The sequence below is a fragment of the Hakea prostrata genome, chromosome 6 (assembly GCF_041222555.1).
Source record: "Hakea prostrata isolate BN-2017 chromosome 6, UWA_Hpros_2, whole genome shotgun sequence".
Lineage (NCBI taxonomy): Eukaryota > Viridiplantae > Streptophyta > Magnoliopsida > Proteales > Proteaceae > Hakea > Hakea prostrata.
Window position 1 is genome coordinate 18,790,887 of NC_142605.1, and position 27,560 is coordinate 18,818,446.

The 27,560-nt window shown below is 38.6% G+C and overlaps 1 protein-coding gene across 4 annotated transcripts; it reads left to right on the forward strand.

The window, feature by feature from the left end:
* The first annotated feature begins 8,222 nt into the window (after positions 1 to 8,222).
* LOC149012444 (uncharacterized) lies at positions 8,223 to 27,458 on the forward strand. Of its 4 annotated transcripts, none has more exons than XM_089157805.1 (8): positions 8,223 to 9,252; positions 14,695 to 14,994; positions 15,074 to 15,199; positions 16,165 to 16,245; positions 19,224 to 19,282; positions 20,194 to 20,645; positions 20,747 to 20,900; positions 26,777 to 27,458. In XM_089157805.1, the coding sequence occupies exons 1-5, from the start codon at positions 8,352 to 8,354 to the stop codon at positions 19,250 to 19,252; spliced, it is 1,437 nt and encodes a 478-aa protein (XP_089013931.1). In that variant the 5' UTR covers positions 8,223 to 8,351; the 3' UTR covers positions 19,253 to 19,282; positions 20,194 to 20,645; positions 20,747 to 20,900; positions 26,777 to 27,458. The 4 variants fall into 4 exon arrangements, with proteins under 4 accessions (XP_089013931.1, XP_089013930.1, XP_089013932.1 ...); XM_089157804.1 differs by having other exon boundaries at positions 20,562 to 20,645; positions 26,777 to 27,457; XM_089157806.1 differs by having other exon boundaries at positions 19,224 to 20,645; positions 26,772 to 27,458.
* The last annotated feature ends 102 nt before the right edge of the window (positions 27,459 to 27,560 follow it).

The window sequence follows — 27,560 nt, forward strand, 5'->3', positions numbered from 1 at the left end:
CCTCCTGCGGGGACCAGAACCTAGTTTCCATTGTCTCCGCCACCACACCACAGTTCGCATCTAGCAGTTCAACCCCCACTCCACCATTCCCTCCCTTTACTGTTCCCCCTATCAAAACCAGAACCTTATGCCTCGACTTTCCAAGGTTCGACGGCACTAACCCACTTGGTTGGATTGTCAAGGCCAACCAGTTCTTCCAGTACCATAATACCCTTGAAGACCAACGATTACTCATCTCCTTGTTCCACATGGATGGTCCAGCCCTCTAGTGGTACTAGTGGATGAGTCAAACAGGGTAATTCACAACTTGGACCACCTTCACTTGTGCTCTTATTGTCCGATTCGATCCTACCAAATATGAAGACTCACAAGATGTTCTGTCCAAACTCACCTAGACCAGTACCGTAGCTGACTATCAAGCTCAATTTGAGCTGCTTGCAAACCAAATCGACTCATTGCCTGCTTCCTACCTGGCTAGCTATTTCATTTCAAGCCTTCACTCTGATATTAGCAATGAAGTGGTAGCGTTCCAACTCGTCAATCTTATTGATGCCATCAGACTTGCCAGACTCCAAGAAACCAACTCACCGAGTCACAAAGACTGATCTACCCCTTTTCTAGCCGAACCCCGCCCCTCTTACCTTCTTCCACCCTGTTGAAACCAAATGATACACCTATTATTCCCATCAAATGGCTAACCCCCACTGAAATGTAGCAAAAGCATGACAAGGATCTATGCTAAGGGTGTCAATTGCATACAAGAATCGTTTAACCTTACCGAACCACACCGTCTAAAACCGCACCATACCACATCGCTCAAAATTTGGTATAGTACGTACCGAAACCGATTTGAAATTCGGTACAGTACAGTACCGGTTTCAGGTACTCATACCATCAGTATGTATCAAGACCGTACCGAATTGGTACTATACCAAATTAAGGGTCATAAATATAATTTTACAACTAAAACACTTTACCTTTACCCTATCCCTAGTTCCCTGTTTCAATCTTTTTCGTCCTTCACTCCTCTTCTTAGATTTACTTGCTTTGTCTTTGTTAATTAGATTTACTTGCTTTGTTTCTGTTAATATCAGATTCTATCGATTATGTGATTGTAATTTCATTAGGATCTTAATAAACTAATAACAAAAGTGGCATGGGTTTGTTTGTACCAAAATTGTACTACACTAGATACCATGTTTAAACTATTTTTCCACACCAATTTAATACCAAAATCGTATAGAACCGTTTTTGCAAATACATAAACCATATAGTATCGTGTAAACTCAGTATGGTACAGTTATGGTTTTCGGTATTCAAAGTTGGTACTATACCGACATTGTACCAAATTACCCAAATCGTACCGATTGACACACTTAGTCTATGCTACAACTATGATGAAAAGTTTAGCCCTAGTCACCACTACAAAATTCATCAATTTCTCCTTCTTGAGTGCGATGGAGGGGAAACCCAAGTCATTGTGGATCCAAAACCCCAAATCCCAGATTCCTAGCCCTTTGAACTCTCCAACAAACCCCAACCTATTCAAAATGGCCTCACATACCTAGCCTTCATCGGAGCCCCTTCCCCCAGTACCTTATGCTTTATCGGAACGACTAACGGGAACCCCTATTCAGATCTTGGTGGATGGAGGATCCACACACAATTTCCTTCAAACCCGTGTGGCCAAGCATTTGAATCTTGCAATCGAAGACACGCTAGAGATGATTGTGGTGGTCGAAAGTGGGAATCGGATTCGCAGCGAAGGACTCACCCAAGATCTCTTTACGGTTGACCTTCCCTCTTGTCCCATCAAAATCAATGCTTATGTCTTGCCCCTGTTTGGAGCAAACTTGGTACTTGGTGTTCAATGGTTGGAAACCCTAGGACCGATCATATTCGATTATACAAAGCTCACACTCTCCTTCATCCCCGACAATGTAGCAGCCACTCTCCTCAAAGAAGGCCCCAAGGAGCCAACAGAGTTGCAATACCAAGAGATGCGCAGGCTCAGTGACACCGGTTCAATTGCAACCCTTTTCCACCTTGAACTCCAAAGAGAACCAGTTCTAGCAGACTCAAACATGGATGTAGAACTACAAGAATTATTAGCCCAGTACGAAGATGTGTTCTCTATTCCACATGGGCTACCCCTGAAGCTGACCCATGATCACTTGATCCATTTAGACCCACAATCCAAGCCCAATAATGTGTGCCCATACAAATACCCACATTACCAGAAATTTGAAATCAAATCGTTGGTCAAGGGTATGCTTGAATTCAACATCATCAGACACAACACGAGTGCCTTTCCTCACCAGTTTGTTGGCCAAGAAGAAAGACGGAATGTGGAGCTTCTATGTGGATTACCGTGCACTCAATGTTGTGAGAATTTGGGATCATTTCTCAATTCCAACGGTGGACATAATGTTAGATGCTCCATTGTGTGAAGTTCTTTTCGAAATTGGATTTGCGGTCAGGGTACCATCAAATTCTCATTCGGGAGTCGGACGTGCACAAGATGGCATCCCAAACACATGAAGGATACGAGTTTCTCGTAAGCTCTCCAATGCACCTTCAACCTTTCATTCCATGATGAACTCTATCTTTAGGCCCATGCTACAAAGGTGTGTATTGGTTCTTTTTTATGATGTCCTTGTATATAATCCCATTTGGGCCGCCCACTTAACCCACTTGTAAGACTTTCCGGGCCTCTTGAGAGTGCATCACTTATTTGCAAACAAATCCAAATGCTCATTTGGCCTTACTTTAATAGGGTACCTAGGCCACAATGTGTCTAATCAAGGAGTCAACGTTGACCCAACTAAAATTGAAGCCCTTCTCCATTGGTCAATGCCTCTATCTGTCTGAGAGTTGCGTGGATTCTTGGGACTCACCAGGTACTATAGCCAGTTCATCCACCACTACGCTCACTTGGCCGCACCTTTGACGGACCTGCTGAAACAAGGGCTTTCAAATGGACACCTAAAGCTCAAAATGCCTTTGACAACCTCAATTGCATCCTCACTACAACACCTATATTAGCACTTCCAAAATTTTCCAAACCCTTTATTGTGGAGACAAATGCTTCTAGCGAAGGTGTTGGTGCTGTTCTTTCTCAAGATTGTCGACCGATTAGCTTCTTAGCAAAAAACTTTTGCCCAAGATGCTCCTTGCCTCCGCTTATGCCCGTGAAATGTACGCAATAACACAAGCCATTGCTCGTTGGAGACTGTACTTACTGGGGCAACGGTTTACTACCCTCTACAACCAAAAGAACCTTCGCGAACTAACCACACAGGTGATACAAACCCCAGAGCAACAACACTAGTTATCTACGCTACTCGGGTTCACATTTGACATCACATACAAGCCAAGGAGGGAAAACTCTGTTGTTGACACTTTGTCCTGCCGACCACACCTGATGGCTACACTGTTTGCTTTTTCTGTACCCTCTAGTGCTTTTTTGGAATCGTTGAAGGCCGCCATTGATGGGGATCAAGCGCTAAAGGCCTTGTGTGAATATCTTCTTCAATATCCCACGACGGCGGAAGGCTATAGCACTCACCACATATTACTTTTTTCAACTAGTGCCTGGTAATTCCGGACAACTCACCACTGTGTCTGTAATTTTTGCATGCATTCCACGCGTTGCCAGTTGGAGGCCACACAAGGTTTCTCAAAACTTATCACCGAATTGCAACAAATGTCTATTGGAAAAATATGCATGACGATGTCAAACGATATGTGGAAGAGTGCATAGTGTGTCAACAAATGAAAAACCCAACCACCGCCCTTGCAGGATTACTCAAATTGTTGCCGATATAAAGAATCAGGTTTGGGAGGATGTGGCCCTTGAGTTCATCACTTCACTATCGATATCGCAAGGGAAGACAATGATTCTCTTAGTTGTGGACCACCTTACCAAATATGCCCACTTTTGCACCATGATAAAGCCCATCACCAGCAGGAAGGTAGTCGAGGTAGCCGAGGTATTCATGCGAGAGATTATCTACCTCCACATAGTACCTCGTTTGTTGGTCAATGATTGTGACCCCTTTTCATTAGTAATTTTTGGCAGGAAGTATCCAGGCTGCATGGCACCACGTTAGCTATGAGTAGCGCCTACCATCCCTAGTTCGATGGTTAAACCGAGGTTCTTAACAAATGCGTCGAGATGTATCTTCCCAGTTACATGGCTGAAGAACCGACCTTGTGGGAAAAATTCCTTCATCTTGTAGAATTGTGGTACAACACCTCCTTCGAGACATCCGCCAAGATGACACCCTTCTGAGCACTCTATGGGATGGACCCTCCCACTTTGGCATAGTATATCCCCAACGCTTCTTCAAACCAGGTGGTGGATGCAGAACTCTATGACCATAGCCATATTCTATGACTTCTTAAGCAAAATCTCAACCAGGCTTAGAACTGAATGAAATTTTTTGTTGACAACAACCGATGAGATGTGGAATTTACCAAAGGATATTGGGTCCTCATCAAGCTCTGATCGTATCGACAAAGCATTGTCACCTTGCATGTCCACCAGAAATTGGGAAGGAAGTACTTTGGCCCCTTTCAAATTCAAGCACCAATTGGAACTATGGTGTATCAACTAGCTCTTCAAGCCCCGGCTCGTATTCACCCAATATTCCATGTGTCCCTACTGAAGTGGTTCAAAAGTGACTGCTACATCAGTAACCCTCCCAATTGTCACCTTAGAGGACCAAATACTACCTTCTCCATTGGCAATCTTCAACCAGCATTGTATTCGACATGGAACTCACTTGTGGGATTAGGTGTTCATTCAATGGCAAGACCTTCCGCCAAAAGACTCCACGTGGGAGGATCTCTCCACCATCCGGTGTCTCTTCCCAGCTTTGAACTTTGAGGACAATGTTCCTTTGGAACAAGGGAGTATTGTCATGAATGCCACCTCATCCACCAATGAAGCAAATCCAGCTACTAGCTTGATTAAGGGAAGGACCACTGGGATCCCTTTGACCACAATCGACAACCAAGGAACCACCCATGCAGAGGATCCCATAGTAGGAAGGCCACAACGGGCATCAAGGTCTCTTGCAAGACTACATATAATTCTATGATCAGTCATTTGTAAGGGATAGGGAAGTGTGCTAGGAAATAAGACAAACTTGGTAGGTGAGGGGATATTACTGTTTGAAAGGAATTCTCTATAAGTATGTTGTAGTCCAAGGAATGGAGTATGAATGAATTAAGTTTCTCTTCTTCTATCTTGTTCTAAGAGGTGCCATCCTCGAATTTGGCATTGTCTCTTTCTATTCGTTCCAACTGAGTTGTTGAGTATTGTCCAGATCACCCATAGAGTGATGATAAGTAGCAAAAAGTTTCTTTTGGTTATGACTTTCTATTGAATGATCACCCATAAGAAGAGTTGACCGAGGCAATTACTCCTCCATTAATGGCTTTTCAAAGAAGACCAAACTTTGCAATAACATAAAAGGAATGGTGCCGGCTTGCTCCCACATGTTCAAGGCTTACACCCTCTTGGGTGGGCCCGGGTACTAGAGAATGATGAACTTTTGGGAGGACTGGGAGGTGTCAAAGGTGTAGCAACATTTATTGAATGAGATTCACTACTAGAATCAATATATAACACGTAAGCAGATGCAATAGAAAAAACTCCATTAGCAGTTTGATCCCTAATGGTTTTATCCTCTGTTTTGAATTGGGGGAGGGGAATTTGTAAGATTAGTTTTGCTAGATCTGAAAGCCACCAAGATTCCACTAGACTTCTCTTTCAGGAATAAGAAATATGATCAATATAAACAACAAAGGTTGGAGATCCCTCGGGAATAAGAAATAGTGTTTGCATAGCATTTGCTTCCTGGAATCCATTTGTCAGTTTGAGGATTTATAATTTTACAATAACCCACTTGAAACTACAATGCTCCCTTCATATGATTTCTAGCCTTAATGATGGACTTCCATCCCAAGATGCGTTTACAAGTTGTAACGTCCTAATTCCCAATATGGGAAATTAGGTCGATACTTAACCCAATAATCGTTTCCCTTAGGTAACAAACCAAGCTGTGATAATGACCATAAATTAAACTCGAAGAATTTAGAATATTTAAGCAACGGGAAATCTATTTTTAAATTGTAATAAACTGAAACATTTCTATTATTTTAAAATATCCAAAATAAAGGGTTTGACTATTACATTTATCAAATAAAACATTTCATCACAAATTACGTAATTATTTAAAGATAGATAAAAAAACATATTTTATGTCTTTAACAAATAATATATGAACGAGGTTCATCAGCAAGATGGCTTCTTCTGTCTCACGACCCAATTCCTCAAGGTCACGCCCTACACATTCACCATCTCGAAATATCAAATTCAGCAAGATATCGACATGTTTGAAATAACGTATCGAAATAATACAAGAAATACAATCAGATGAAATAAATAATGCAATAATGCTAATGCACAAAGTTATTATTTATTTTATTTGGAAACAATACAATGCCATATGCCGTTATATGGCATGCACGCGTTATACAGCTTTGACATGCGTATTGCTCCATTTGAGATTCAACACATCATACCCCATGCCGTTACATGGCTTGTACACGTTATACAACCTTGATATTGTGTGTTGATCCCTCCAGTGTTATCATGGGTTTTCCCAATAGGAATAGATGAAGATTGATTCACGCCGTTACGTGGCCTGCGTGCGTTACACAATCCTATCAACCCATCCAATTCTCTATCGGGCCATGATAAATGGAAAATTTAATGTCTTCTTCTTATAATGCAATATGCAATGCAATGCTAGATCTTAATATTCATAAAAATTTATAAAAAAACAATAAATCAAACATATAGATATAACACATGATTTGCAATATAGATCAAATGATACAATGGTTCAAGTTAGTAGATATACATAAAGGATTATCACTTGCAATACTTATCAAGATAAAATACATTATTTCAAACTATATATAGATAATATGAAGAATTATCATTTGCAATTTAGATCAAATAAAAAACAACATATCAAACATGTAAGTATAGTGCGAGATTATCACTTGCAACATAAATCAAAATAAAACACAGTTGTTCAAATTTATAGATAACATGAAGGATTCTCATTTGCCTTCACAACATATTCAAGATCACAATATTACAAATGTTTTGAGCAACAAACTAAGATAAACGATTACGGTGAATGGATTTAGTTTTAAAATCAAATGAAATTTATAAATTTCTATTGATTTTAGTGAGCTCTCTCTCTCTCTCTCTCTCTCTCTCTAGAAATCTCCCTCTTGTGAGATCAAGTCTCATCTCTATTTATACTAAAAAAAATGAGATATAACAAATGCAATAATAAATGAAACAATATAAATTTTAAGTTTTAGTAATACTAATATATATTAAAGTACATTAATGATGTTAATTTCATAATAAGTATTTAACCTTCTTATATTTTATTATTTTGATAATAACGGATTAAATTTTGTTTTTTTTTTCTTTTTTCTCTCCCTCTTTCTCTTCTTATATGAAGTTTTGTTTCAATTAAGAAACTTAATAATATTTATTAGATTCATTATACTAATAAATTCATGAATGTGACATTTATACCCGTTTGGTTGTAAAAATCTCTAAATTCATGAAATCTAAAGATTCATCTAGTGGTATGTATAGGGGCTTCAGCAGTAACCAATAGAGACCCAGGTCAAAGTCAAACAAGGTAACAGGCATAGATTGTTCGGGACAAACTTGAGATTAAATATTATTTGGACCATAAAGCCTTGGGGATAATCAGATCAATCAATTTTCTCGGATTGGGGGCCAATCCTTTGAACTTTGGTATCCCCACGAGGGGCTTGATATACGGAGAAGCTTGGAGATTTCAGGATGTTGCCTTGAACCGCACATCCTTCCTGGCAGAATATCTAATTCGGCATAGGGCTTCAGGAACCGCGGGGGGGGGGGGGGGGGGGCCGGGGGGGGGTCCCCCCCCCCGCCGGGGGGCCCCGCTATATCAATTATATAAAAAGTGCCTTGAGGATGTAGTCGTGGTACACGCAAGCTAGTCCGGATAAACCTCATTCTAAAAAAATTTGCAGATTCATATCTTCAAGCACCAGCGCACGACTCCATCAGTTGAAAAAATAAAATGAAATAAAATAGAAAACTGAAAAATGAAAATACGTTTACATTTGTTGTTATACAAAGCAAAGAAGATCTCGCTTTCAAAGACGCTTTGAGGAGACAATTTTCAGAACACGCAGAGAAAACGGAGACGATGGTGTAGGCACAATTCATTCGTTTGTAAAAATTGGTCGTGGTAGTGGTGATGGTTATGACTCAGGCTTCGAAGCTCAACCTTCCCCTCCATGCTCACCCTTATTCTTCGTTGGAGATAAAGTCTCTTCTCTTCGAACCAATCTCTCAATCTCTGGCCTTGATGTACTCCAATTCCTCCTTTCTTCTTCTTCCTTCTCCTCCTGTCTTCACTTCCTCTCCTTCTCCTTCCTTTCCTCCCCAAACCCTAATTCCCTCTCCCTCCACATCCGCTTGCTTCGTCCGCCTCCATACAAGCCCTAATTCCACCGACGGTCGAGTCCTTTTCATGGTCGCTGGCCCACATAACGGTGGTTCTTCGATTCTTCTCCGGTCCTGGATCCTCCGGAAGAACCAGGCATCATTTTCCAAAACTCATGTCATTTGCAGTCCGAGCGGCCTCAGCTCGGATCATGGATTTGGTGTTGTCGTTGATCTACCGCATGGGTTTTCGGTTAAGCTAGCTGGTTCGGTCAATGTTTTCGCATTGTATTCAGTGTCTGCTCGTAAAATTTTTGTCTTTGCAGTTAAGATGGTGGGGGATGAAGATGATGGGGTGAACGTGCATTTCATGAAGTGTGCTGTTATTTACTGTACTCTACCGATTTGTTCGATGAGTATTTTGTATGGGTTTTTGCTTCTTGGGGAGGACAATGGTGTTAGGGTGTTCCCATTGAGGCCTCTTGTCAAAGGACGGGTTAAGAAGCAGCAGGAAGTTGCTCGCAGACGAGAGAAAAAACTGAACTTGCCGAATGGGTCAATTCAGACAATTAACGGAGTTAATGATCTCTATGGCACAAAGCCTATGTATTCCAAGCATTTGGTTGGTGTTGATGACGGTAACAGTACCCAGCCGGAAGGAACCACAGTCTTAACTAATGGGTATGCTAAGGCTGAGGCTCATCGTGAATCAGGTAAATTTTTAATGCGTGTCATTACTTCCCCTTCATTTATTCAATCCATTTTGTATAACTATTTGTCTATTCTTCAACCATGATGCAATGGACGAGCACTTTAGAGGCAAGTAAGCAATGCATACATTCTTTAATCTCTAGGCAAGTCATGGATGTGAGGCAGCCAAAACTGAAAATGCGTTGCACAGGATGCAAAATATTTACCTTGTATATTAGATAGTCTAGTTGAGAATACATTCATGTGCTAGCAAGAGCTTAAGATTGTTGGAATTTTAATGCTTTTTTTGGGTGAATGATATTGTTGGAATTTTAATGTTACCACGTTTAAAAGGAAATATATTTGCATTACATCTTCATGGTCTTATAATATCTAAAATAGTTAAATGAAATGAAGTAATTCATGTGGGACAAGTTTGTCTATTGATTATTATATACAAACTTCACACAAACCAGTTTATTAGGTTTCATCTAGTTAAGCTTCTTCAGTTACATTCTGCAATGGGTTTTGGTTCCTATGATATTGGAAATAGTTAAAGCATGTTTATGAATCTCCATTTAAATCTTATAAACATCATGGAAGTTCATGGAATTGACATCATGATTGGAATTCATTGAAATGTTTCTCTTAGTCTTGCATTTTACTAAAATGAACTGATTACCAAGCTTTGGGCTCCACCTGATTCAATCTTCGTCAAACTACGGCAGTTTCTTGAGGAATTTGTTTTTAAAGTGTTAAGGATATATAATATAAAGATAAAATGGGATCACAACCCTTCTTCCTAAAAATTTTCTGTTGGTGGGTAACGTGGGTTTTCTGGACAACTAAAAACAGCTGTTGAGCTTTTGGGGGAGGGGGAAGGTCTGTTTTCTGCTATCACTCCCATAAAGTCCTTAGTTTGTTGGATGAGTAAAAATGAAATTCTTGTTGTTGGTTGGTTCAAGCTGAGGAAGAGTTGTCCATCGAGGATAGTTACTTAGGTAACTCCAAGGATTCCTGGCTACTTGTTTGTCTTGGCAGGTGCATTGGTTGGTGTAGCCTTGTTTTTTAGACCTTCTCTGATGCCGTGGTTGCCTTGTTTCCTTGATATATATGCCTTGGAGTCTATTTCACTTGTTCAGAGAGATCACCACTAATTTCTTTTCTAATGAATCCCCTCTTCCTTTTGATGCCTTTGTCTATAATACCCTTGGAGATGTTCTAGACCAATGAGGGGAGTAGCTCAGGAGTTGGAATAGCATATACATAACATGCGTGGAGAGATGGAGGCATTTAGACTATTGACTGTTGACAGAGAAGTATAAACAATGAATACATTCAATGAAACTTAGTAGTTATGCCAGCTGTTGAAAAACAGATGATGGAAGGTTTATTTAGATGTTTAGAAAAGTGGAATGAGGACCAACAAATACACCATTAACAAGGGGTTATATGGCTCAAATTGGTGAGGTGAAACTGATGACGTAAACTCTGGCTATGAGCTGTGTCAAAATGTTGAGGGAAGTAATACGTGCTCCTGGGATAAGGCTTATTTGAGTTGAATTTGTCCTCTTTGCACATTGTATTGGCAATTAGGGTGATGTAGTTTCTCATTTTCTTTTCTTTGCAAGGACAGAATTGCGTTGCCTTTTTGACATTCATACTCTCATGTAGATCAAAGCTTGAAGAAGAGGGGGATCAAAATAGAAATCAGTAGAAAAAAGAGTTACTGTTCATGTGAGCAGCATTGAGGGCACCATTTCATTTATTTATTTACATGTGCTCCTATTTTCCAACATTTTAGAAGGCTGGACAACACGACCGATGGTTGACACATGCTGATTTTGTCAGGAATAAGTCTAGACTTGGGCCTTTGATTCCGTGGGTTTTCTATGTAGTAGGATACTTTTATAGGCCTAAACTGGGGGGGGGGGTATTAGGATTGCATATGAGATTAGTAGTTTTATTTCTCATACTTCTTCAACCAGTGGTTCAATCTAAGTTGCTTTAGGATACGCCTAGTTTGCTTAGGGAATATTCCTTATTAAGTAGCTTTTTTTTTTTAGTGTCTAATGGGTCAGATTAGGGCTCTGTCTTGAGTCTATTTCAGTTTCCTAGTTTTAAGTTGCCCAATTGGTTGAGAATTGGGTTAGGTGGCATTATCTTTTTGGTGTAGGAGTCTAGTTTTGGGTCTCTTATGTAAGGCTGTTGGAAGTATGACTGAGGTTTTCTATATTGTTTTTCTATTTGGTGTTAGATTGGTTTCCTAATAAGTCTAAGATTAGTTTATCTATTTGTTTTTGTATTAATTCCCCTACTCAGAGTGGGATTTACTCAGACCGGAACTATAAATACCCCATTGGGGCCTATGAATGTAATACACCTTCTAATGAATAATTTCTTCAGATTCAAACATGGTATCGAGTCTTCTTGAGATTGCCGTTTTGAGTGTCATTTAAGTTCCTAGTTTGAAGAACCAGATCAATGAACAAGATGAACTAAGGTCCTCATGAACTTTTCAGATTTTATTCTTTTTTTCTAGATTATCCTTTTCTGCCTTTAAAGATATGACTTCCTTCTTTCCTAGCGGCCCTTCCCTTAAAGAGCAGTCTAGTTAGTCAAGTCAGGCAATAGAGCAGTAGCCTTCTGGTCTAGTTGAATTCCTTCCGTTTCGTTTGGGTTAGATCCAATTAGTTTTCTTCTTGTTTGAGTGCCTTTCTTGATATCTGCATATGACTTAATCTGTATTACCATTTGGAGATTAGCCCTTATCTTGGCAAATTTTCCCTTTTGAGACCTAACATTGTTGCAGTTTTGAAGTTTTTTTTTACTATTGTGCAAAACCTAATTCTTTGTTACCCTTGGAGATTTGCCCCTTACCTTGACAATCTTCCACTTTGGAGATCTAACCTTGTTGTAGATTTAACATTTAATTTGTGCAGAATCTGATCTCTGTTACCTTTGGAGATTGTCCCTTACCTTCACAAATTTTCCCTTTAGAGATTCTAACATTACCACAGATCAAAAGTTTCATTTTTCTTGTTGTACCCTAGCAGTTGTTACCCCCAAAAATATATCTCCCCTCAAATTTTCGCAGATGATATTTGAAGATTTTACCTTATTCATTGGACATTCTTCCTTGGAGACCTAAATTTGCAATAGAGATGAGGATGAAGAAGTGAAAAGTGACAGATATTTTATCAAAAGAAAAATTGGAAAGCGGTCATTAATTAGTGAAGTACAAAGGTCAAGTTGCAGAAATTTACCTGGATAGATGTTTCATTCTATTTTGACCAAGTTGAGCATGTGTGATATCCATGCGTCAACTTGAGGGGGAGTGTTGGAAGTATGACTGAGGTTTTCTAATTGGAATAAGATTCCCCTTTAAATTCTTTATTTTAATTATATTTTATATCTATATTAGTTTCTTATTTGGTGTTAGATTGGTTTCCTAATAAGTCTAAGATTAGGCTATCTACTTCTTTTTGTATTTCTTTTCCTATGCAGAGTGGGATTTATTCAGATAGTAATTATAAATATCCCATTGGGGGCCTATGAATGAAATAATACTGTCTGAGCAATAATCTCTTCAAATTCCAACATGGTATCAGAGCCTTCTTGAGATTGTTGTATTGAGAGTTGTTTAGGTTTCTAGTTTGAAGAATCGGACACTAGTTCAATGAAGAAGATGTACTAGGGTTCCTATTAAGTTTTCCTTTTGTTTCTGCTACTGCCGTTGCTAGTCCATATAATTTTTTAATGAAGAAGATTAGGAAAGAAGATGGTAGAACTTTCTTGAGTCTCCAATTAACCCCTAATTTCTTTGTTATTTTTTTCTTCTTTCTGTTCCCCTTAATTCAGTTGTGACTTGTGAGTAGAGGCAGTTAGTTGCGACTTTTTAAGACTCTTCCTTTAATTCGATTAAGTTCCTTTTTTTTCCTAGATTTGTTTTATGGTGTTTCCATTATTGATTGGTTTAGATGTACAATTAGGATTGTGTCCCTTCTTATTTCCTTTAATTTAGGCTTTATTTTATCATATTTACCCATTAGTTTGATTGTCTTCCTTTCACCTCACCTTACATCTTTAACGTCTCCCCTTTTTAGGTAAATTTTTTTAACGTTTATGTCTTATTTTAGTTTCCACCCATATCCTTTTATGCTATCTACATCTTACCATTATAAGTTTTTCCCTTTGAAGTTTACCCTTTATCATTGATTTGTGTTTCCTTTTGAGATTTCTCCTAATTACATTCATGTGATTCTGGATTCACCATTCTTTTCCTATATTTATCAAAAGCCCCTTGAAAAATTCTGGTTTATTACCATTGTTGCCATTATTTCTTTAAGTTGGGCTAATTTACTTATAGTCACGTGTAAAACATGTGAGGGGGAGATTGACAATGTCTACAATTCAGTGTCTACTTCAAGAATTTGTTCTACATTTATGGACTCAATACTTCAATAGTGAGTCAGATCATTGTTGGAATGCCTTGGAGACCTAGAGTTGTGGCATAAATGAGGACGAAGCAAGTGAAAATTGATCAATATTTTATCAAAGAAAATTGAAAAATGGTCATTAATTAATAAAGTTTGAAGATCAAGTTGCAGACTGCTTTATTCTATTTTGACCAAGTTGAGCATGTGTGATATCTATGCCTCAACTTGAGGGGGAGTGTTGGAGATGGAGGGGTTTGATGGTGGCATTGGGTTTGTAGGGGATTGTTTGGTGTCGGTGATTGGAGAGAATGGTAATGCCAAGTAAAATTTTTATAATGGTAACTGAAATGTAATTTATCACACATTGGGTGCCTGTAGTTTTACCAAACATTGGTACTGGTGGTGTCATTTACCCTAGATATTTTTTCATTCATCCAAAAAGAAAGAAAAGGAGAAGAATGATTGAAACTGCCATTGATCATAGCTTGTATTCTTTACCCTTGTACTGATTGTTTTATCTCATTTATCACATCGTCTTTTCAATTTGGCTTTTTTAGGGGCATGTACCATGGTTGGTTATGCTATTACTCTAATGTGTCTTTTATCCATCTTGTATAATTATTGTTAGTTTTTTCAATTAGTAACTTGAAAGTAGTGTGTTTTTTTTAATGTAATTTTCAGGCTACAGTACATGCATAAACAAGTCTGTTCCAACAAGCAAAATTTTAGGATTGTCACTTGGTGTGAAAATTTCTAACGAGAAAAACTTGTGGATTAGATATATATACTGTATTCTCTTTGTTCAAGTTGTTCCTCAGTTTGCTGGTAGTGTCTGACATGTATGCTGCAAACTTATGTTCCATTTTCCTTAAATTTCAGCTCTTTAATAGTTTGATGTGATGAAAATTTCTTTACTTGTTCCTGTAGTTTGTAGATTCACCTGAAAGTTCCTTATGCTGTTGTTTCATGGTGCTAACTTTGGTGTTGGATGGGGTGGCTTACGATGCCTTGTAACTTGGCTTGCAGCAAAACTGAGGACTGTGAAACTGAGACAGGACTCGGGTGAATGCGGGGCATGCTTTGTGTCATTCAAGGGTCCAGAAGCACAAAGCTCGAAATCTGATACATTATTCTCAATGCCTGTAAAAGCAGCTTACATCCATGCATTATCCCCAAATAAGTTTCTAATCCTGGATATGGTTGGAGATTTACACCTCCTTTGGCTGTACAGTGCTGCCCCTGGATCTGAAATCAAAGGTCACATGAGGCATTTAAATCATTCCATGAAAGCCCAAATGCTAGCTGTTCTTCCTGATATTTCCATGAGTATGATGCTCTTGTTTCTTTCTTTTGTAAAAAGGCCCCCAATGGTTTCAGGTTTAAAAAAAGTTGCACCATTTTGCAGGAACGCAGACTGTTTGGCTATCAGATGGATTCCATTCTGTGCACACATTGTCAGTCTCTGACATGGATATACTTGCCAATGAGGATGTTAAAAATGTCACTGAAGAAAAGCAAATACAAATCTCAGGTTTCTACAGTCTTTCCTAGTTACTTAACTGTTTAATCTTTGTGTACTCTTCAGATGTTTAATCTTTATATATCTACTCTTCATATACATGTGATGGCTTTGAGGAGAGCCAACTCGATTATTGCTTAGTGCAGACTTCTTTTGTGGTTGTTTTCAAATGGAACATTTTCATCCTTATTTGCATTGTGATAGTGTCATGTTGATGACCGGAAATGTATTTTCATCATTTACTTTTTGGAGTGAACTAAATGATGTCATAGTGCTCACAATCATGGTTGTCAAAGCATCTGCCTAGGCTGCAAAGTGGTTTTTTCAACCGCCTTGTTTTGAACCGTTTTATTAACATGCAGTTTTTTTGCTGCTTTCACCTAATTGCTATTACTTTGTCACCTTGTGCGTCTTATTGCTGCCTAGACGCCAAAATGGTCACATTTTTGACATTTTGTACATGATAATATTTTGTTTATTCTACAAAGCCGTATGCGAACTTAATAGTTAATCATTTTGGAATTGGGAATCAATGAATCATTAAATGGATAAGACACTTATTTGGTATCACACTATCATAGAGGTAAGTAAAAATTTAAATTACTACTTTCATTTTCATACTTATAATTTGATATAGTTTATAGTCATATGTTATGATGCCTGATGAGATGAACTTATGTTTGTGTTCTTTTTTTAATAATCTTTCATAATTATGATTCTTGAATGCTTTTTTTTTTTTTAGATGGATGTTATCCTTGATTGTTTGTTTAACTTATAATAGAAATTTATCAGCATAAAAGTAGTCGTATTGAAAGAATTTGACCCAACTGCTTTGGTCGCCTTATTGTTTCCTAATTGCCTAGGTGGAGCCCCAATCGCTTTGGTTGCCTTGCCGCCTTGACAACCATGCTCATAGTGCAGATGTATTTAGTATAGTTTCCAGTTTCTATGCTAATTTTTTTCCTGTTGTCTGTTAGCTATTCAAGCAATATTTGCCAGTGAGAAGATTCAAGACATTGTTCCTCTTGCTGCCAATGCCATTTTGATTCTCGGACAAGGTAAAAATGGGTTAATTTCGTTTGACATGTATGTAGACATGGCATAGTTATCATTTATCTCTGGCGCACCTCTTGCTTGTTTCATAAAGTGCATATTCCATGCTCATTCCTTTGTACTGATTACATTGACTAAACTTTTACATGAATATGAAACAAGATGGGTGAGACACTATTTAAGATTTCTGAAGTTAGCGCATAATCTCCTTTTACTAGTGTCAAAATGCTGCATAAATGGCTGGTCATTTGAAATATTTGCAGCTTCTCTTATGGGACCGTGCTTATAATATGAGGTGGTAAATTTTCTGTTGTTTCTAATAGTACGCATTTGATAAATAAACTAAAATTCCATTCTATCTTTACACATTATCATAAGAATGGGGAAAAAAGGATGCTACGTTTTTGCCCCTTTACTAAAGTGACTTTTGGTGGATCATCCCGTTGACCCCTAAAATTTTTCAGCCTCAGCTAAGCAATCCTTTCAGCCACCTTATTGTTTTCTGAGACGTTGCAGGTAGATTCATTTGCTAGGTGACTCTCACTTTAGCTGGTGATAAATTGTAGATGCTCATTTAAAATTCTCAGAACCCTAAATATGAGGAAGAGAGTTCCAATTTTGTACTTGTACTATTTGACTGAGATCTTGTTTGTCATTCCCATCAAATGAAGGTCCTCAAAGTATGAGTACTAAAAGTAACCTGTCATTTTCTGGTTCCCAGGCATAAACAAACTCCTTTATTGTCAGAAATTCTACTGGGGGCACCTCCAGAGGTGAGGGTTCTCTATATCCAAGATCATATGAGTCAGGCAAGTGGTTTCAAAGCCTTCATCAGAATTTACCTCCAGTGCAGTTGTAGGTTTTGTAAGGTAGAAAAGTGAATGGAAATTTTTTGAGGATTGCTGCTACAAAAGCTTCCAAGTAACAAGTTTATTTAGATGACGATAGTGGCAATAGACAGAGATTATGAATTCCAAGTTCCAAAGACAGGTTTGGTGCATTTTCTCCACTTTGATCTTCCTGGTCTTTCAGTTGGGGAACTTTCTCTTCTCCTTGTACATTTCAGTCAATTTCAAACAAATTTGATCTTCCCTGTCTCACCAAGAATCAGCCTTTAGGCCTTCACCTCCCCCTTCACTTATCATGGATGACTTGGCCAGATGCATATACCATGAGGTTCCTTGGTATGTGCTTTTAGCTGATATTTCTTTGGTGGATGAGACGATAAGCAAGGATTGACAGCAATTTGAAGTCTTGGAGATAAACATTGGAATCAAAAGGTCTTGAGACTAGTAGAACTAAGATAGAATATTTGGTATTTAACTTTTGTCACCGCTAGGATGGGGAAGTGAGGGGTTGAATATCAAGGGGAGGGAGATTCCGCCAGGTGATTATTTGAGATATCTGGGCTCAACTGTAAATAAAGAAGGTGATAGGGGATGATGTCGCCCAAAGAATTGGAATGGAAGTATGAAATGGTGAGTGCTGTGTGATAGAAGCATTTATTAGTACTTAAAAGGAAAGTTTTCTTGGACTGTCATATGGATGGCTGTGACATAGGGTGTGGAGTGTTGGGCAGTTTAGAAATCTCATATAGATACTAAGTGTACTGGAGACAAGGATGTTGTGATGGATCTATTATAAAACCAGGAAGTTTAAATGAAGACCTCATTAAATTTGGGTTTGGGAGTAGCTCCACTTCATGATAAGCTATGAGAGAGTTGTTAGAGGTGGCATTGCTATATCCAGTTTAGGCCTTGGAATTCCATTACAGAGCAGTGATTTGATTTGAATCAAAGGAACTTAAAGAGCCAGGGGTAGTTAGGACTAAGAAAATAGAGTGAGAACTCGCCAAGATCTCAGTAGTATCTCCTCTTTTTTGGGGGATTCCAAGATGACATGGGTGTACGAGTTAATATCTTGGATATCTGAGTAATATCTCAATGTCTTGGCAAGATTTGGGTATTTTTCATTCTAGTTGTATGCTTTGCCAATGAAACCTCATCTCACTTCAACCCAAAAAAGGGACAACTTGGTAAGATCTTGGTTTGACTTGGACTTTTGCTTACTGAGTTGGACTCTGAAACCGAATCCTTGAAACCATGACTGAAATGACCATAGGAGAAGTGGTGAGGAAACACATGCTTAGGTTGGTTCTCATATCATGTACAACTTTGAATGGAGTGGATTGGAGAGCAAGGACCCATCATAGTTGTCATGGCATTGCCTAGGCGTCCTGACCCTTTTTTGGGTCAAGGCGACCTGGTGTCACCTCACTTGGTATCACCTTGGTTTTCGCTGCCCTCTATTGCCTTGCCTCACCTTGTAGCCTTGACAACTATGGACCCATGTGGCCTACCCCATTTAGTTAAGACCATATTTGTGAAGGCGCCTAGGAGATTCAAGTCGGTGGAAGGGGGTAAATCTGAGGCAACACCAAGGCTATTGGATGCCCAGGTGACACCAAGGCTCCTGGATGCCAAGGCAACACCTTGACAGCTATGGCTGGGATAAGGCTACATTGTCATGAATATTGTCAATTAGTTGCAAATGTCAGGATAAATGAAAAATTAGGTATTTCAGTAGAAGTGTCATATCAGTTTGTTTTTTCTTGTTTTCTAACTACTAAAGAGTTCTAGTTGATTCATAGCAGAGGAACCTGAAAATTTCAGAAACCTTGTTTTTTTTTTTTTGGAGGGGGGGCTTGATCTTCTTTTTTTGTGTGTGCTAAATTACAAAGTCCCGGCAGTCTCTTCTCCTAAAGTTGAGATGTCATCAAGTGATGCAAGTCCCGATGGGTTTCTTCTTTGTTTTCAATATGACGTGGAACTTATTTGAAAATTTTGTTTTACATGGTGCAAGTACCAAAGGTTTCCTCCTTGTTTTTCAATGCTATGTAGAACTTTATCGTAAGTTTCGTGTTGATGCCACATGGTGCTCTGTGTTTTTCACGACATTCACTGTATTTTCTTTTCTCCTGCAGGAAATATATTTGCATATGCAATTTCCTGAGTTTGATAGGTGATTTTATCTTTCCTAGTGGTAAGGCCAATTGCATTATCCTTTGTATGTTTTTGTTCGTTATTTGAAATTTCTATATTCTCTGGTGGGGTTGATTTTTTGAGAAGGGATTATGATACCTTGACTTTTGAATTTCCCCCACAAAATGCCTATATCCCAATGGTTTTTTTTTTGAGGGGGCAGGGGTACCCAGCTATCTGTTCCCTACCCTAATAAAATGGAAATATTTCAGTTAAATGAGGGTATTTGGTAAATTTTGTCAAAATGGACAAAAATGCTATCCCCATGCCTTCAGACTTGGGAAGTTTGCATGAAACTTCAGGGCCTCCCTATTTAAGCATAAATCCATGTCTGCATCATTAGATTGGAAAACTAAAAGCCCTAAGGTGGTACTTTGGCTTCATACCTAATGATTCTGGTTTCTGGTGATGTAGTACCAAATTGATAGGAGATCAACTGGGAATCAGTAACCTGGTTCTTCAATGAACAAGCATGTTCGAATGGGGCAAATTTGGGTTTATGGTCTTGGTTATGGTTATGGTTTGGATTGGGTGATGGGGATAGGTTAGATGAATGTAGGGTAAGCTAACAGTGAAAGTTTAATGATGCTTGATGGTGGGAAATTACTCGAATTGATTTGGTAGCAGTTAAGGGTTTGCATTTTGGGAAAGAAAATAATGTGGAAATTACAGGGTTTGGCTGAACAGAATTTACGAAACTCAAATGGTTTTTATTAGGAAGCCATGGGAGTATCCAGGTTGGAAAATATATGAACTTTTAGATTGGTCTTCAATGTCTAACATCTGAAAGGTGAATCCCAACAGAACTATATTGAACCCTTTTTTTTTTTTTTCAACAGTTTTTGTTTCAAGAAAATCCTTAATTTTGAGAACAAACAAATCCATTTGAACTAGTTGATTCATGCACATCAGGTGATATTATGATTTAGTACTGCTACTTGTGCAATTCAAGCGAACATTCTAAGAAATTTGGGGATATACCTTCAAACATTGAAATTTGTGCAACTGATGATGCTTCACATTTTAAGAGTTATAGAGCTCGATTGAGCAGAAATGACATACTACATAAAGTTTTCAGGTAAGGAATTCCTTTTGAACATATGCCTGGACCTAAAATCATGTGAAGTTATTAGTGAAAGATGGAAGGTGGAAGGAAGAAGAGATGCTGGGATAGACATTGTGGTCTCTCAAATTATTAAGCAGTACTACAATATAGTAGTTTTATTGTGTTACCATTAGTTTTCTGTCACAACTTTTGGCTTTATTACTCTGTTCTGCAGGAACTTTCTGTTCCAGGCCAATTTAAGATGCTGGATGATTTTTGTCCATGGAGTTGGCTCCCTGAATCAATGTTTGTTCAGCAGGTAAGTTTGATTTCTTCTGCACATTAGTTGTTTGTTGATTATTTGGGTATAACTTTGTCTGGTCTTCAAGTAAATGCTGACGCAATCTATCCAAATTTCAGTTGGCTGGCAAACAACTTTGTGTGCCATGAATTCAGTTCATATGCATTTCCTCTGGTTCTTTTGGTGGTTTTTGGGTACTACAGTTGAAGTCATAAGCTGCAATTTTCTTCTATTTCAGCAAGTATCACATCAGAACCACTGGTCTTTTTGAAGGTATAATAATGATCCCCGAGAGATAAAATGCAGAATTTTGCATGTATTGACATCTATCAAAAAGTTCTCTCCCTTTAGTCTAATACTTCTTATTATGATTAAATCTTGGACTAGTGTAAACTGCAGAAATTGGATGCGTCCATCATAAGGCATGTAATCCTAGGTGGAAGGGAAACATATAATATCTGCCTTATAAATTATTTACATGACATAGACAAATAAAAAATTGTACCCATGATCCAACCCAGGGTTGAGGGCTGCTGGTTCTGCAGATCTGATCTAATGTTATTGCTAAATTAGTAGTTTAGAAGCTGTTTAGAAAAAAAAAAGGGGGGGGGGGCTGGAGTTTGAAGGTTTTAGGGTTGTATGAAAATCCTGAAAATTCTGCAACTTCTCTTGAAAAGGATAAAGTGCAGAAAATTCCAGGTTAAGGTAAAATAGGTTGGAGGAGACAATTGAATTAGGGTTTCTACTCTGGGGTTAGGTGCAACTCTAGGAAAGGTGTTTTGGGGTCTAGAGGGGCTGAGGAGGTAGGGTTTATGAAGATGGATGGCTGTTGCTATCGCAGAAACAGGTAGGAAAGGGGGAGGGCTTGTGGATGCTACAAAAGGGGTGATTGAGGGGATTTTGTGTATGCTACAAAAGGGCTGTGAAGGCTGGGGCCAGAGAGAGAGGATTAGGGTTCGGGGAGGAGGTTTCTTACTTGTGATTGAAGATTTGCAGAAATTCTGTATTGAATGCTTGAATCCGTGAATGAAGCTTTGAAGGTTGAAGAATAGCTCACACAAACCCAGCCGCAGGGTGTCTCTCAAGATCCCACGACTTCTTATGTCAATTTCTCAAACTTAAATTTCATTCAATAATCAAGACTGCTAATTACAAGAAAGACTCAGGCTATTTATAGCCACCCAACTCTAAATAGACTCAAACTCTTTCCCAACAACTCACAATTGGATGCTTTTCAAAAGAAAACTTGACTCTTAAGCAAACTGAGACTTACCATATTTGGACTCTAAAACCAACTCAAACTCCTTAAGATAAGGTTCCCTTGAAATTAGGAATCCTATCCATGACTAACAACTCTAATTAATAATCAATGACCAACAATGACTCAACATCTAAGACTCTAAATTAGGAAATAAAACTGACTTAACTAATTAGATTGGACTTGATCACCATTAATACTCAATTCAAGGGTAGGAAATGACCAATCTACCCCTTGGATGGATTCAGGTCCTCTTAGTTGGCCAACTTCCGAATGGGCTTGGGCCCTTTTCTTGGTCCTTTTGGGTTGGTTGGGGGCTAGTTACATCAATCCATCAATATAAAAAAAACACATTGTGAACTATCTGGCAACGTAAAAAATAACCCTTTATAAAACTCTAGGATCTTTTTGAAACTCTTTTTTACCCTTTCCTTCCACAAATCCACCTCTGGAGCTTAGTGGAGAGTTCCCACAAACTTCCTTTTAATGAAGAAGACTATCATACAAAGACCCTAACCATGTGGATTACAACCCAAATATATATTAAGAGTATGTTATGTAACCAGCCTCCAGCCGGCCCAAAAGGACCAAGAAAAGAGGCCCAAGCCCATTCAAAAGTGGGGCCCAACAAAGAGGGGCCAGATCCATCCAAGGGATAGATTGATCATTTCCTACCCTTAGATTGAGTATTATGGTGACCAAGTCCAGTCTAATTAGTAATTTTGGTTTTATTTCCTAAATTGGAGTCTTAGATGTTGAATTATTATTGGTCATTGATTATTAATTGGTGTCGTTAGTTAGTTAGGATAAGATCCCTACTTTCAAGGAAACTTTATCTTAAAGAATTTTGAGTTGGTTTTTGAGTCCAAATAGGGCAAGTGTCAGTTTGCTTAAGAGTCAAGTTATCTCCTTTAAATGAGTCCTATTTTGGATTGTTATATTAAGAAAGAGTTTGAGTCAATCTAGAGATGGGTGGACATAAATAGCTGGAGTCTTTCTTGTAATTGATAGTCTTGATTATTGAATAAACCACAACTTGTGGCTCTAGAAATCGTGGGATCCCGAGGGACACCCTGTGGCCGGGTATTGTGCATTGTTTCTTCAACTTCAAGGCTTTCTTTTATGTGTCAAGCATTCAATCACCGAGTTTTCACCAAGTTCTTGAAATAAGTGGAATACCCCCTCCCAAACCCTAACCCTCCCATCTTTTGTCCACAGCCCTCTCCAGCCTTGCCTCAACCTCTGACCTCCAAACCAGCCCCAACCCCTCCGCAAATCACCCCTCCCCCTTCTGACCCTAGTGGCCCCTATCCCTCTCTGTCTTGCAGCAGCAGCAGGCCTTCCCCTTTCAAAACCCTACCTCACCAGCCCCTATTAAACCCATTCCACCCCTCCTAGGATTACACCTAACCCCTGAGCAGAAGCCCTCATTCAATTGGCCCATCCAACCCCTTTTACCCTAGTCTGAAAATTTCTGCATTTCTTCTTTAACCTTAGGATTTGCAGATTTTTTTGGAAATTTCAGAATCTGAATTTTATTTGAGTTCCGGCAATTAGAGTCAATTCTAGTTGATGGGATTCATTAGAGTTCAGTTTTGAAGAGCTGAATGAGCATCCCTAGCCCTCCATCCCTCACCGGCCAAAACCCTAACTACCCTAAAAACCTAGCCAAAACACTTAGAAACCCTTATTGAGTGGTTGTTCCACTTTAGAAGATCCTGGAAGCTAACCCTAAACCCTGGGTTACAGCAGTATGCCATCTTAAGAAATATTAATGCAGCAATTTGGAGACCAAACCCATGACTGGTCTAAAAGAGTTTTCTGGTCTGGTTGTACTTAGGGTGATCATTTTGTTCATTATATTTCTGGAAAGGGCAAATTGCATGGATATTCTTCTTGGGTGGTTTCCTTTCCTTAGCTGTGGCTTATTGTGGTAATTTCTTTGGTTTTGTTTGTCTTAGGTTTCTATTATCATGCAACTATGTGAGAGTTTTTCGTTTTTATTCATTCTGTTCGTAGTAGAACTGATTTATGGAGATTCATAGTTTTGAAGAATTAAATTCAACCTTACGAGTGTGGTATGGTTTGTGTGATTCTCCTACCATGCAACTGGTTCTCGTGGTTACCCCTTTCTCCTAACTGGTCCTTCACCAACTTGATAGTGCTTTCTCATCATTGGATCGAAAACTAGATGGTGATGAGATTTTGAATGTTTCAAAGATTTTGGTCCAATTGAAAGAAAATGTCACCTCAAATTAAAGAAAGACTACATTTCTGTTTGAATCTCAGGAAGCATTGGCTCTTGAATGTGGTATAGAAATTTTGGTAATTGTGAGAATCCCACCCAAAGAGACACCCTGAATCATCTTTCATGTAGATAGTCTCCTAGTCAACCCACGAGCTGTACATGTCGCTGTGGAATCATATGATTCAGATAACACTAAATTTGTGCATTTCTTCATAGTTTGGTGACCCATATACTAGAATACCAGTTTCTTATTTTTTTTCTTTCTTTTTTCCCCGGTGGAATAGAATGTCAGTTTCATTGGATGTTTAGTGGGATTGTTCATAGATGACATTTTTAGTTATTATTAGTATTTCTCAAGTACCAACCAAGTGTATTAGGACTTTAGGATGACATTGATGTGATGGATGTCCTTGAAAATTATGTACTTAATTATTATGGATCATTGACAGTGTGTTTGAATAATGTACTTCATTACTTGGTTAAAAACTTAAAGTTGCTTATTATTTAGGTCTTATTACTTGAACAATGTATAAATATGTAATACGTCAGGATTTAGTTGTATACTGCCAACCAAAGCTGTGAATACAAAACACCTATTTAGGTAACTTTGATGCAATATGATCATTTAAATGTGTTAATATAGCTTATAGTCTCAGGCCTCAATTTGGCCTAAGACCCACTGAAACTTGGTAGGGAATATATCTGAATTTTGGTGAATTATTTGTCTTGGACAGAACGAAGCACTGAAACAAAATGGGTTTTTTAACCTGGCTCTCTTCCCATTCTTCTTCTCTAAGCCAACCCACCTACCCTTTCTCATTGTCATGACAGAAACCCAAAAAGGTAAAAAGACGAGGGCAGCTGATGCTTTTTTTTTTTTTTTTGAGGGGGGGGGGTCTGTGGTTGGGGGATTCCTAGCCACTGAAAGACATCCCCCACTGAAATGGAGATAATTTCCCCTTTTGATACCATCTGATAATTTCCCCTTTTGATACCATCTGTAAGCCCACTCCATCTCGTTGGTTTCCATTAGAACCTTATCTCCTTTGATTTTCAACAGAATACTCCTGCTGCCTGCCATTTTCCTATAGGATACCACCAAGTGGATGATCAGTTTAGGATGGGAGTCTGATTCAATCCAAGAAAGGGGCTGTTTGACGGTTGATTGGGTCTGGGATTAGTTCGGTGTTGGGGGAAGAATTTCTGTGATAGGGGAATCTAGCGTTTCGGGATTATATAGGAATTAGAGGATGATTTAGTGGGGTTTGGGATGATTCAAACTTGCTGTGTTGGACGAATTCATGGACAAGAGCTTGCTAGGATGGAAATAGTGTAATAAAAACCGAATCTTGCACTTAGAACACCAAAACAAATCTTCAAAGAACCACCAGTGAAGTGTCAATTGGATCAAATACAATACCCCCTGCCTTGATCAAATGCTAGACGAAGTCTTCTTCAAGAAGAGAAAATTACGGATAATGGCTTGCAAGAGCAGAAACTTTCAGTTCCGAGGAATGTGAGTTCCCCTGAGTTGCTTATTTTTAATTACCAAAAGGCCTGTCTTCTATTCAGTCTGTAAGTTGGAAATGTTGGCCAACTCTAATGTGTAAGAGCTAATCTTTGAAGAATCATTGAGGGTGCAGGATCCAAATTACAACTTGAAAAATGTACGTACTCTGTTCTGCTGAGCACGACACATCACAATAGGTTCAGCTCTGTTGTCTTCTTTCAATAATTTTTTGTTTGCATAACAATAATTACAACTTGAAAGATTGTGCCAAGGAATAATAAAGAATATTCTAAACCAGTTGGACTGGTTCAATTAAAACACAAAATAGAGAAACTAAATATGGGATTCTACTAAGCAAAGAAATCCCTACTAAACTGCTAAGCACTTCGGCTATTAGTGGAACTAGGACTTCATTTCTGCATCAAACTTGACCTTGATTTATGTTGACCTCCAGTTTCCACAGTGCACTGAAGGTTGGCAAGGATAAGAAAGATATCTAAATTCGTATGACCAGTTCAACTTAAACACAAAATGGAGAAACTGAGTATGGGATCTACCATGCATAGAAATCCCTACTAAACTACCCAGCATTTTGATTATAACTTGTGGAAATAGGACTTCATTTCTGCATCGGACTTAACCTTGATTTAATTCTTGGCCAAATATAGGTTCCACAGCGCTTATATCCTCAATGATATAAGTGAGCAAGTCACCAATCATCTAATACATATAGAGAGACTTTAAGTAGTCACCTTAATGGGGCTTTCAGTGTTAAAAGTCTACACGCAACCACAAGTGACAACCTCCAAAACCCGCTTTTAAAATCACTTTTCTACCACCTGGGTTTCAGTACAGTCCTGAGCTTTGTCCTTAAATGTAATTCCATTCCCACACTGTTGTAGGAAACTCATTCCAATATAGTCCATGTGAGTTCTGAAGTTGCTAAAAATCTGTATGAAATCGGTTTGATATTAGTGAGAATGCTGCTTATATTTTGTTCTCTTTTTCTTTGCCCCTCCCCCCCCCCCTTCCCCTTTTCTTCTTTCTTTTCCCAAAAAGGTGGTAGTGGTTGGTGGGATTTTTTATAAACACTTGATGGGACAATAAACTGCTTTCTTTGGCAATTAGAGCAGATGCATGACTACAACTAGAATTTCTGAAGCTCAAGCTATCCTCTGCTGCCCAGTCTGCTTCCATGTGCAAGAACTTGAATGCTGGATGCTTCCAAAGTGATTGTGCAACATTTGGCTGTTTTCTAACCTCAGGGGATGTCCGTTTAGATCCCTCAGTTCGGTAATTGGAGAATGAAGTATATGCACACAGCCAGGTGAACAGAGTTACGATGCCGCCTTCATTTGCTTGCATTAGAAAGGAGCTTTTTCGGGATCATTCCAAAGGGGCACTGCTTAAATGACAGTACTATTCTTGAAGAGGTTGTCACTTGAAACTGATATCAGCATATATCTCATAACTCATCAAATTGAGAAGTCCAGAAGTTTCTATCGCTTGAATAGATCAAACGCCTTGTCTGAAAACTTGTCACCACTTTTTGATGGTATCTTAGCATCTTTATCTTTAATTGTTGAAGGCTAGAAGTCGAAAGTCCTTTTGTTTGTTTTTTTGATGGTTGAAGACGAGTCAAAAACTCCTGTTCCTTTTCTTTTTTTTAGAGGGAATTTGGTTATAACATTCTTCATTATAATCTGCCATATTGACATTGGCTTTCTTTTTGCTGCTTTTAATTATAGTTATGCGATCTTCCACATCCGAATTCTAGTGATTGTCTGTGTCAAAAATTCATTTTGTCTCATCGCCACCAGTGTGTGCTTCATGAAGCAAGATACTTCGGTAGATGATGAAATTTTGCTTCAGAAACTATTCGTTTACTTATTAGTCTGATTATGGATTTGCTTGATC